The 13,317-nt window shown below is 41.1% G+C and overlaps 1 protein-coding gene across 1 annotated transcript in view; it reads left to right on the plus strand.

Moving 5' to 3' along the window:
- Window positions 1–293: 293 nt before the first annotated feature.
- Window positions 294–13,317, plus strand: part of NTF3 (neurotrophin 3) — a 139,043-nt gene continuing 126,019 nt past the window's right edge. The window contains exon 1 of the mRNA XM_027838802.1: window positions 294–554. Coding sequence (XP_027694603.1) covers window positions 537–554 — 18 coding nt within the window. The 5' untranslated portion in view covers window positions 294–536. The remainder of the gene's footprint in view (window positions 555–13,317) is intronic.

The raw sequence follows: 13,317 nt of genomic DNA on the forward strand, positions 1-13,317 counted from the left end.
TCTTGCTAAGTATCTCAGAGGGATAGAGAGCTCTTTCTAATTTGGGGGTTTGAGAGAAATAAGAGAAACAGGGAGGCGCCTCTCTCTGCCCACCCCACCCCCAGCAAACAAAGAAAAACAAAAGCACCTTGCGCCACTTCCGACTTAGCCTCCTGAAGCCTGGGGCAGGGTGTGCCTTGGGCTGGTGGGGAGCTAAGGAGGGGCGCAGCGTAGGCTGGAGGTGAGGCAGCGCGGGAAGGCTGCCCTGCGGCGCCTAAAGGGTTACTGCGCTGAGCACAGAGCCATCTGGCTGGGTTGGCTGGTTATAACCGCGCAGATTATGTTCTCGGGACTCAGAGTTGAAGGATCCTCTCTCCCAAATAGAGTAGCTAAGCGCGCATTCCCCGGGAGAGACCCCCACAACTATTTTTTTTTTTTTTTTGTGGTGGTGGTAGGTGGCTGTGGCAGCGGCGGCGGGGTGGGGGAGACTGAATGAACCCGCTCGCTTCCACTTTTCTCTTCATGTCGACTTCTCTGAAAACATTCACACGGATGCCATGGTTACTCCTGCCACGGTAAGGGACGGGAAGAAGGGTGAGCAAAGTGGGAGTTAAAGAGAAGGAAAGGGGTCTAACTGTCTTGGGGGAGACTGGGAGATTCCCGAGTGAAATGTTGTCGGATGAGCTCAGCTGCTTGCTACCTCTAGGCAATTTGCCGACGGTTCTGTGCCCACCTCCGTACCCCCTTTCCTGCTTAACTCCGGTCTCTCCGAGCTCTTGGCTTCACTCGAGAGAAGTTTGGGTTTTGATATTTGGAGTTGTAAAGGGGATCACCCTCACTCTACCTCCCCCACAGACCTCTGTTACCTTCTGGAGTCCCAAGAAAACTCGTCCCAAATCTGGGAAAGTGATCAGATTTAAGGAACCTGGATTGGAAGGGGTCTGGGGATGGTATGAGAGGAAGGGGATAATCCAAAAACACCCCTGTCCTTTCACTACAGAGAAGTCTCTGCAGCATCCTGTTTAACAAAAGGTTTTTTTTTTAAGCAAATCTCAATCGCAGAGTAGGAGAAGTCGCTCTCCCACCCCCCACATACACACATGTACAATCCACTAAATCCCCTCCCCCCCATGTGGCCCCATAACACCTCCCTCCTCCCCTCTGTGGGATTGGGGGAGGGGAGAAGTCTGTCTTTGACAAGTACAGTCATTTCCCAGTTTGGAGAGAAAAACCTTCCTTATCCTAAGTACCTGTAGTGTAATATCTCAGCCCGAGACCTTTGCCCCCAAACCTTGCGTGAATCAGTCTTGTGAATCAATCTCTCTCTCTCTCTCTCTCTATCTCTCTCACACACACACACACACACACACACACACCCTATTCTTGACCTTTTATCAAGCAGCCCTCACCCAACTTCTCCATTATCCCATGAAATTCCTCTTTTGGTCACTCTACATTTCCAGCTCCTTGAACCCCACATCTGGGTTCCAGGTTTAGAAGATCCAGTCTGCTTTCTGGAGAGTAGAAGGGCACTTGGGCCAGGGCATCCAGGAGGATTACCCTTACTGGTTCTCAAAGTCCTTCTAGGAACTCGAGGCAGGGTTGGTTATGTGGGGAAACTGGCAGACCCAAAGGCTCTGAAGAGGTCAAGAAGGTTGAAGGGAGAGTGAAATAAACTGTACTTCTTGCCAAATGCCAAAACCTAGTCATCCAAAAATTTGAGAGATACTTCTGGACTGTGGGGAGAAGTAAAAAGAGTGAAGAATAGAGTAGGTGGAGTGGGGGAAGGGAACTCTGTGTGCCTTGGGTTTGGGGTGGGGGTAGACTGATCTGCTCAGAAGTTCCTAAATGGTTCAGATAGTTTTGCTGAGCCATTTCATAATTTGCCTTTTAAATAAAGGGAACTAAGGAATACTGCTTGGACTGAGGAGATGGGGAGCGGTTGACTAAAAAAGGCTTTTTTTTTTTGTTGGATCTGTGGGTATTCCAGATGGAGGGAACCGGGAAAAGGAAGACGGTTCTCTTTACCTCTGGTGCCTGGGCTTCTGGTCAGCGACTGGGTAGAGAGAGCTTGGGACCTGGATGGCACCCTTACCCTTGGAGAGGAGAAATCTTCATGTGTTGGAAGTATGGTTTGGGGTTAGAGGCTTTGGGGGGAAAGCAGGACTGCCCTCCCTCTGTGGAGAAAGAGGAGAAAGGGTTTTCAGGGTGGTGGTGGAGGGCGTTGTTTTTAAGTTCTGCCTGGTTGGAACATGTGCTTTTCAGTAAAGATCTGTCTCCCACTCTGCAAGAATAGCAAGGGAGAAAACATCCACTTGTCTACTAAGGACAGAATTGGAAAGTTTCAACAGTTTTACTTCCACCATCCCCCGCAGAAAACACACTTAGACCTGTACCTTATTCAATTCCTTTGTGACTTAACAACACAAAGGAGGCTGAGGGGATAAAGTTTGGAGAGAGAATCTAACTTCTTCTACCTTGTTCTTTAACACATGGACCCATGTGAGGAGGGGACTAGAAGTGTAGTTGTGTGTAAACAAAATGTTGGGAAACAGCAATGAATATTCCTAGGGGATATCAATTAAGATTGTTGGCATTAGAGTTTTGTGTAAGAGGATCTGGAAATGAACTGAGCGTATAGGGTCTATACATAGAGAAGTGGTGTTTTTGTGTCTGAACAGTATATGTGTGATTTGTGGGGGGGGTTGAGGGGATAAAAGTACAAATTAGTTGAATGAGTTCAATTTGTAGGGAGAATCAGACATATGTAAGAGTAAAGGTGTGTGTGTATGTGTGTGTGTACACAATGTGTGGCACATAGTAAGAACGAATTATAAAGTAATTTGATTAATTGTGTTTTGGAGGTGTTTGTAGGATGAACACATTTATAAAGAAAAGAAAGCCAGAGTATATGGAATTATGAGTATAGGCCAAGGAAAAGGCTGTTTTACTTAAGGGAGAAAAGGGGGAGAGGGAGAGAGATAATTTGGAGACATAAGGCATAGCTTGTGTCTGTCTGCCTAGAGATGTTGAATTAATGTGATGTGGGAGTAATGTGTGTGAGGGAAAAGTGAACTTGGGTGCAGGGTTGTTTGCCTGAGGATTACCAAGGGGATGTATGTAGGGGGTGGGGAAAGATTATGAGAAGAGCAGGTTGTAAACTTTATATGGAAGATGTGTATGATATGTGGGGGTCTGGGCATTGGAGAATTTGGCAGGAATGGCATTGAGGTATTTGAGGGGTGATAAATTGTGGACTCAGATTCCCCTTGGAATCTTGGAGGACTTATATAGGAAAGGAAGCTGTTTCCAGTGAGATGACTGTTGGGAAGGGTTAAGATGAGGTGTTCACATATAAGAGAAGGATGTTATCTGGGGGTACATTATAGACTTCATTTTGTGGAAGAGTTTGGGGAGAGGGAATAGAAGAGGTATGTATGTAAGATGTGAGTGGAAGAAGAAAGCTCATTTTGCTGTAGAGGAGATGCATGTATGTATAATGAATGTTTAGTTTATGAGAGTGCTCCACCATCAATGACAATTCTTCAGATTTAACGTTTATCCTGTGCTTGCTGGGTGGATAGCACAGTATTAGAGGCTCTGAACATATAGCACATTGTACCAGAGGCATTGTCTTTGGGGAATAATTTGACTGCTGTAGCATTGTCAAGAGGCCTAAGGATGGCTAGGTGACTTACTGAAGGTCTTCCTTACTTTATACTTATTTTTCTTTGAGGTATTTATGGATATGTGTGCTAAGAGAACATATCTTTGGCTTTGTGAAAACAGCACTGTATCTGTCCCCCCAGATTCTGGTGAAATGCATCTCTGTTTTGTTAAAGGAACGAGAGTGGTAGCATTTCTTGTGTAGGGAGTAGAAGGTAATTGTGAATTAGATGGCTGAGCACCTAGGCTGAATAGAGGGTCTGGGAAGTTTGGGACTATCTTCTGCCAGTGAATTGAATAAGGGAATCCTAGTGTGTGGTGCCTAGTTAGGAGTGTGGGGGAAGCTGAAGAGGTGGAGAGCAAAGTAAAGGTAAGTGACCTCAGAAGATGTTGATTGGAGATTGATGAAATTTGTATGTGTGTGGCAGTGAGGGTGGGGGGGATTGTCCAGAGGTAGACATGTGGGAATATTTGGGGTGATATAAATGAGAGGGAATGGCTGCTAGATATATTAAAGAGGGAAGTATTTTACTCAGGCAGCTGTAAAGTGGGACTGAATTATCATAAAGGAAACAGGGATGCTGTGTTTCTTTTAGGACTGAATTTGCTTTCAGTGTGCCATGTAAGATGAGGTGTTTGCTAGAGGAGGCAGGATGCAGTAGTGGAGAGAACACTTGTTTAGGAAAATAGATCATTAGCCCTCAAGTTCAATCCCGAAAGTGGAGGAGGCTAGTGAGCCTGGTAAAGAGCATGGCCTTGGGATAGCTAATGAGGTAGAAATCAGAAGAATGGGATGATAACTGTAAAAATGTATCAGTGTCAAGACATGTGACAAAGTATGTTTTTATGATCGCATGTACCTGTGGCACCAAAGGCTGCTGCTGGGGGGAGAACCTGTGTTACTAGCTAATTTAGCTATGGCGGGCCCTGATTTGTATGTGTGTGTATCATGTATGTATTGTATATGTGTGTGTCTATGTGTTAAAAGAGGAATGGAACAGAGATGTGCTATCAGAAATGTGTGGTGCATTTGAATGCACGTAATAATGGCCCTGTTGCAAAGGAATTCTGCTATATTTATTTTTGAAAGCTTGCAGTTGCCCTCATGCTCTCCCCTCCAGGAATATTGGGTTTTGGCAGAAAAGTCTACTATTTTTTCTTTAATAAAGATTTGCTGGATTAAGGGCACAAATCTTTACCAAAAGGTTAAAAAAAATGAAAGATGTGGAATGACATGGCCATTAATCTAAGCCAGTTAGAAGTGATTGAACTCCTCTTTGATAATCCAGACTGACAATACAGTCTGGGTACCCATCCCAGCTCTACTGTTAATTCATTGACCTTGGGCAGATATTTTATTAAATTTTTCATGACTTCATAAAATTGTTGTATCTAATCCTAATTTAGTCAGTGAGTCAATAAACATTTATTAAGCACTTACTATGTGCCAGACACTGTGCCTAAGCCCTAGGGATAAAAAAAAAAGAGGGAAAAGACAGTCCTGCTCTCAAAGAGCTCACAATCTAATATGGGAGATAGTAAACAAACAAATATATACAGGATATATACAAGTACAATGAAGCTATATAGAGGATAAATCGGAGGTTAGTAAGAGAGGAAGGTAATAGAATGAAGAGGGGTTGGAAAAGGCTTCCAGTAGAAGATAGGAATTCAAGTCAGTAGGTAGATAGGAGGAGGGAAAACATTCCAGTCATGGGAGACAGAGAAAATACTCAAAACTAAGAGATCGAGTGTCTTGTTCATGGGACAGCAAGAAGGCTACTGTTACCACATCAAAGGGTACATAGTGAGGAGTAAGGTGTTTAAGAGGTTATGAGGATCCATATCCATGGTTTTATGAGTTGCCAGGGTTGAGGTTCACTCAAAAGATAATGGAGAGTTACATGGAGGCATGAGTAGGTTTTAACACATCACCAACAAGGAATTGTACTAGAGAAACAACATAGAAAATTTAAGCGGAGATATATGACCAGAAAAGATGGACTGATCGTGGAGGGAAGGGTCTTTGGGCTCCAACATTATCCCCACCATGTCAAGAGTTCTAGAAGAAGGTACCCAGCACATTGAGTGAGCTCCCATGGAGGATTTATGGCAGGACAGAGATGAGAGTCACACAGACTGTAAAGGCAGGATGAGTTTTCATCTGTATTTGTGGAGGGTGTACCCATATTGGTGACATCGCTGAGGCATTGAAGTGTCAAAGGAAATTGAAGGCCATTACAGGAAAATAACTTCTTAGAGGGAAGTTACTTTTCCTCCTCTAAGTATGCACACAATAATGGCAAAAAAAAAAGTGATTAGTTTGAAGTAGACCTTTTTTGAATAAGAGAGGAACCCATTCAGCTCTACCTAGTTGCTATTATTATTTTTTGTTTGTTTTTGTTTTTCCCTAAGGTCTGGTTGCTTGATAGGCAAAGTTTTGACTGGTGAGAAGTATTGTGGGTGTCAGGTGTTGAACTGACCAATGAGTCATCTCTGATAAACTCAGTACTCCTGTGGAAGTACTGGAATCCTGGACCCTGCATTAGGGCCTAGACTGCTGGTCCCTGGGGCAGTCTCTTACCCTTGTGCTCAATGACCATAAATAGGCTTGAGCTGAGCTATATCCAGGAGGCACTAAACCAATTCTGTTGCTTTTCTTGGCGAGGTTGGGCCAATTAAATTGATTGGAAGAGGTCACTACTGATGGGTCTTGCTTTCCCCCCTTGGGCAAGATAGGCCAGCAGAGTTTAATTACATAACATTTCCCATCTCTGCGTTTTCATTCCCATATGTATTCAATGAACTGGCTTCTTCTCCTCCCCTACTTCCAGGATGGTTAATTGTAATTGAGCCTGCTTTTTTCTGCAGACTTTTCTGCAGCCCTTTTTCTTGAGCTGTGCTGGGCTCCCTCCCGCCTGCTGATCTGGAGGGAACGTAAATCCACATGTTGGCTAGAAGTGAGAGAGGGGATCCAGGCTAACTCCCAAGATTTTTAAAACCCACCAACCTGCTCCAAGACATTACCAGCTGCTGTTTTACTCATTAATGAGACAGGCAATTTCTCTGGCATCTGGTAAGTTGAACTAATGACCGCGGTTAGGGTTTTAGATTTAGTTTTATTTAAAATTGAGTTTGTTGGAGTAGGACCAAAACTTCCAGTGCAGGGAAGCTGAAGGCAGTATGTAGCTGTACTGATAAGGTCTGTGCGTGCATCATGTGAAGGGATGGGTACACATGGGGCAGGCTAGGAATTGGGGCATATGTATGTGTTAGTGGATACAAAGCAGCAAAAAAGGGTATACAGTAAGTTGGCATTCTGATGGGTTCAGTTATAGTCACAGGGTTTGTGAGTGGGTGCCTGGTATCAGGTAAATTGGTGTGTGTGTGTGTGTGTGTGTGTGTGTGTGTGTGTGTGTATTTTACAAGTTACACACCTAAGTTTGGGAAAAAATATATATATACATATACACACATATATATGTATACATGTGTACAGACACACACATGCTGGAGGTAGGATGAACATTGTGAAAAGTTTTGGAAGCTGATTTCATTTTTTAAACTGAAAAAAGTCAGTTTGATTCCTCTTTTGCCTTTGTATATTCCCTATGAAGTCCCTAGAAGTATTCCTCTAACTTTTCTTCCCCTTGGTTGAATTCTCTCTTCTAAAAAAAGTAAAATTTAGACAAAAACAATAGAAACAGCATCAAAGTCCAACAGTCCATACTGCATTTTACATCTCTTGTCCCTCTCTACTGAGAGGAAGGAAAGAAGTCTGTTTTAACAGCAGTTTTCTGAGTCTGAGATTGAATATTACATTTAATAAATTTGATTCCCTTTTTCAATTGATTCTTTTTGTTTTTGTATTATCTGTATTTCCCAACATATCAATCCCCACCTTCTCCTTGTCCCATATAATAAAGAATATAAAAGGAAAAAAAGTTAAGCACAACTAACCAATAATTCCCAAAAGCCAGACTTTATATGTAGCATGCCACAGCCATAGCTTCCCACTCCACCTCCAGCTCTGTTAAAAAAGTAGGGAGGTGTCTTCTCCTGTCTCTTCTTTGGGGCCTAGCTTGGTCATTATAATTTCATGGTATTCAGTTTTGATCACTTTGTTGTTGTTCTTTCCATTTACACTGTTCTAGTCATTTGTATATTGTTTTCCTAATTTTGCTTACTTCCCTGTGCATATAGCTTCCCATTCATCCTCAAATCACCATAATATTCTATTACATTCATGTAGTACAACTTGTTTAACTATTCCTCAATTGTTGGGCATTTACTCTGTTTCCATTTCTTTGTACTTACAAAAAGTTTGGTATAAATATTTTGGTGTATATGGGGCCTTTTATCATTGACTTCTTTGGGTTATACATCTAGCATCAGCATCTCTGGTGCAATTTTAGTAATCTTTGCATGATTTCAAATTGCTTAACAGGTGATTGGTCCAGTTCAGAGATCCAAAAGTACCTTAGCATGCCTGTCTTCCCCTTACATATATATTTTTCCCATGTTTTTGTTATACCTGATGAATTATTGTCAGTAAAGTAAAACCTCAGGGTTCTTTTGATTTAAATTTCTCTTCATTAGTAATTTGGAGCAGTCTTTCAAATGATTGTTAATAGTTTTCAATTCTTATTTTTGAGACTTGTTTGTTTATATCTTTTGACCTCTCATCTATTTGGAATGACTTTAGTTCTTATTTTCTTAAATCTATATCTCTTTGATATTAGAACCTTATGTCAAAGATATTTGATATAAAATTTTTTTTACTGCCTTTTATTTTCATTTATGTTATTGTAATCACTTTATATAGCCTCATAGATCTTTTTTTTGCTGTGAGTCAGTTCAAAGAAGTATTAATATTTACCTTAATTCCTTATATCTGTCATTTATTATAAAAGAATAATCTATTAACATTTATATGCCACACTTTGTTCAGCCAATCCCTAATTTACACTTATTGTGTTTCTAGTGTTTTACCACAAGAACAATGCTGCTATGACTATTTTGATTGTATGGAGCCTTTACAAGCTTATTTCCGTGATGCATGTGTTAAAAGACAAGGGTGTGTAAGAATTGTGGGAAGTTGCTTCTTGGTAGAATTTGAAGAGGGTATGTCTTGGGACAGAGATTTAGTGTGTTGTAGGGAGCAGAGCACTGAACTTGGAGGCAAGATATATTAGCTTTGTGATCATGAGAAAGTTATTTAACCTATCTTAGCTTCAGTTTTCTCATCCATAAAATGGGAATGATAATAATACTTGTGCTACTTAACTCACAAGGTTGTGAGGAAAGTACTTTGTAAACTATCAAACAATATGTATTTTTAGGCAAATATTTTCATTGTTGGGATGAGTATGTGAAGTTTGTGACCATTATATGACTGGATCCCTTAAGATTCCTGTCTAGTACCAAGGAAAAATGAAAGTCCCACTTTCTGCAAGAAGTCTGTCCTGGTCTGCTTTCCTCTCGTAATGATCTCCCCTTTATCTTGTCTGTATCATGTTTGTTCATTAATATTTGCATGTTGTTTTCCCCTTAGACTGTGAGCTCCTTGAGAGCAAGGACTGTATTTTGCCTTTCATTGTATACCCCAGTGCTTAGCACAGTGCCTGGCACATAGTAGGTGCTTAATAAATACTAGTTGACTGACTGACTTTGCTAGTTGATTGACTTTAAAAACTGGACTCTACTCAATAACCACGATGGAAAAAGAAAATCTTTTCAAATATTATAACTGATTTTACATGGTGCTTCAAATATATTGTCTCAAAGGACTCTTTCATTTAAAAGCCATTGGAATCATATGTACATGTCCTTGATCTTCAACAAAAGCATTTTCTTCTATCAAGGTTTTTGTTTTTTTTTTTACCTCAAATGGTAGGATAAGGGTATCAGCAGTCTACCTTTTGCCTTGAGTTGTCAGGAAGTTCTTGGTGTTCTGGCTCTATTATCTCCAAACAATATAGATTGAATGAAGACCTATCATCCTATCAAGGAAAATCTTTTGAAACTTTTTGTTTGAAACAAAACAAAACAAAATAAAAACAAAACTTGTCTATTTGTAGCCAAAGTACAACTAGGGAAGAGATAAAGGTTTTGAATAGGAATTGAGTGTTACCTGTTGTGATACTTACTCTTTCTTCAGGAGATTTTGTTCCCTAGAGCACTATCTCTAAATATTCTTTTTCTTGAACCTAGACTCCTTTAACAATATTTTGAGTCAAAGAGTATGACTGAATTGTGGTTCCCTTGCTTTCGGCAGAGAGAAAGTGGTGGTCAAGAACTGGCTGTATTCACCAGTCTGTTAGGGAATTGGTACACACAAATTCCAGTCCTGGCTTGGCTGCAGGTCACTTCTCTTAATGCCTCAGTTTCCTGTTCATGAAAGGTCATGGGCCAAAAAGGAAGTACATGAAACTGAAATTCACAAAATTTGCATTCTAGTGCCACTTTGACTGCTCACCAGCTGTGTGACCTTGGACAAGTCAACATCAGTTACCTCATCCGTGAAATGGTGTCAGACAAGTTTATCACTGTGGTCCATCCCAGCTCAGACATTTCATGAGTTATCCTAACCCTCCCACCCAGAAAACGTGAATATGTCTTGTTCAGCACACCTCTTGGCACACCTGGGATTGGCCTCCTTTCTTACCTTTGGGGAATGACTGAATCAAAGGAAGACAGGCATGAAAAGAATTTACCGTGGTATTTATCTTTTGCCAAGAACGTTTGTAACTTTGGCTCTGCCTGCAAAGGTTGCATGTGTACAGAACTGAGAGGAGAAGGGTTTGGCCTTGTGGTAGTGAGTGGTGCTCCCTACCTTGCTTGTGTGCCTGCCTTTTCAGCACCAATGTCACCTCTTCAGGCCAGCCTCTCCTGCCTTCTGCTAGGAGCTGTGTTGGCTTCTCTCAGCAGGCCAGTGTCTGACCGGAACTCTTCTCACAGGTCCCTCAAGACCTGCTCCACTCATCATCGCTCTCAAGCTCTTTGATTTAAGGACTGTCACTCAAAAAGAAGAGCAATGCTCCTTATATATCAGGATAACCTGTTTCATCGGCATGTTCCTTTTTAATGTGCAAGACAAATGTTTATATTCTTAGGCTGCCTGCTGGTTGGCCTGTGTCAGACCTGGCTTAGATTCCTTTCTTCTCTACTTCTCGTTTTCCCCTCCTGTTGACAAGAGAAGTTGCCCTTTGTTTCCAATATGGGTTACTGATTGAGGTTGTAGTTCTCTCCTTGTAGTGCCAAAGATTTGGAGTGGGACTTCTGGTTTTGATCTAGGCTGCTTATAAGAGGTGTTATTCAGGGGCATTCAGTAGGTCATCAGATGACAGTGCACAGAATTTGTCCAAGTATGTATATGAAAACCCTTCAGTCTTTCTTTCCAGAATCCAAGGAATACCTTTTCCTTATCTGTACTGCCTAGGTTTTCCCACAAGCAAAACTTGGGGTGGATGTGAATCAGTTTTATGAAGTACGGGGAAAATCCGTGGTAGGAGCAAGATCCATGTCATCATTGCTCCTGTGAAATCTAAGCAACCTGGGTGTTTGCACACTTCTAATATGGCCAGGGAACTCCAGAAATACAGGGAAAAAAAGAGATCTATGGTGATGACCCAATTCCAAAGATGCTCCAAATGTTATAGCCATTGGCTGCCATATGGCCATTGGGCCACTGGCCCCATTCCTTCTTCCACATTCTAATTGTGCCTCAACTTTCCTTTCCCATCAATGCCATATGTAATTTGGAATCTTGTCTTTTTTGAAAATAGAGGTATCCATGAGGATAGAGGATAGAGAGCTAGCCTCAGAGACAGAAGATTTATGTTCTGGTCTTGCCTTTATCATTGATTGTGTGACCCTGGACAAATCATTTAACCTCTCAGTATTCTAGGCAGCTCCTTAATGTTTCAGAGAAGATGAGAACTGCACAGAGAGTCTCTTCATCCAAGATTCCTTACATCAATGCAATTACAGGCCCACTATTTATTCCTGATTTGAAAGAGCATAATGCTGTAGAATTTCCATACATAGGGGAGTTTTTCTCCCTTTTAGAACATGTGATGAAACCTGATGGGTGACTTTTCAGAGTTGGCTATGTAGGAAGGATTCATCTGGTGTGGGTCTGGTTCTGTCTCACTTAACTACACTTTGTGCTTTGAATTTCCTCCATTAGTCCTTCAGTCAGAGCTAGGAGTTCATGCCAGGGCTACCAACTCCATTTTTAGCTTACAATTTGCCCTGATTCTTAGCCTCCCCCTCTCCCTATTTCTGGCTCTTAGTCCCCATCCCCCACCTTGAAATATATAAAAATACATTCTCCCAAGGTCTCTATATCATTTCTTATGTTCATGTTTGAAGTCCTGAAGCCAGAATACTTCTATCCCTGTATCTAGCCCATGGCCAATATCACATGCTCAATATGACTGGCTCTACTGATCATACTCTTGATGTAGCCTTACTCCTCTAGGGTTATAACGCTTATTTCTTGCACCTGTTGAGTAAAAGATGACTTGTTCATGGATCTCCCAGGAAGTCCCTACTACGTGGGGAAGAGAACTAGGATTTCTTAAAATCTAGCCCAACTAATACAAACCATACTCTTTCCTCTTAGAAAGGAAGCAAATTAGCTATCTGATCTTGGACAAGTCGTTTTACTTTTTTGAAACTGAAACTTCTCATTTATAAAATAATGAAATTAGACTAGGTACACTCTAAGATACTTTTTAATTATGAAATTATGTGCTCCTTTGAAATCCTAAAACTTTAAGAAATTGAGGCCCTCAATAGTTAAGGGATTTGTCCAAAGTCATATATGTAGAAGGTAGGAGAGCTTGGATTTGAACCCAAACTATAATTCTTCCTCCATTGTTTTTTACATGGAAGCATACTGTAGATTTTTCTCTAGTCTTAGTTTGTTTAAATTTAATTTGCTGGTTTGACTTATCCTTGCCCATTTTTTCCCCCTCCCAGTTCTATGACCTCCTCCCTACAGGAAAAAGCATATTTCCCTCCTAATGACTATGTGATTTTAGACTAACACCGCCTTGCTAGGCCTTAGTTGTCTAATCAGGAAAATGGGGCTATAATATCTTTAGGTTATACCTCACATGATTATAGTACTATCTTTCTAGGGATTTTGGGCAGATCAAAAAAATATATGCAAAAGCCTTAGTAGTAAACCTTAAAGGTCTGTACCAGGTGAAGCTTAAAACTTCACTAAGACTTTTAGAACACTCAATATAAACATTAGATCTTATTATTTTATTATTAATTATGAGAGGGTGTTGTTTCATAGGTGATGCCCCTGGATTTCAGGAGGACATGAAGGAGATTTCAGGTGAACGTGAAGGAGAGGACCAGCCTGGATGGGTTTACAATCATTAGAAGGAATTTTCATATTGATGAGCTCACATTACCATCTGAGTATTAGAGGGCTAGATTAGAATATCTCCCAAGGTCTCTTCCTCTTCCAAGATCTATGAACCCAAAATGGAGAAACCAATGATGAATTTTCATGCTGCTAGTACTTAGAATCTACTTTTGTTTGTCTCACATTGACCAATTTGCTGCTGTTGACCTTAATTCTGGCAGCTTTGCCAAATACTCATTCCCTTTCACTATTTAGATTGCTAGAAAGGAGGAAAAGTCCACAGG

This window comes from Vombatus ursinus, unplaced genomic scaffold (assembly GCF_900497805.2).
Source record: "Vombatus ursinus unplaced genomic scaffold, bare-nosed wombat genome assembly UNPS02014830.1, whole genome shotgun sequence".
In the NCBI taxonomy this organism is placed as follows: Eukaryota; Metazoa; Chordata; class Mammalia; order Diprotodontia; family Vombatidae; genus Vombatus; species Vombatus ursinus.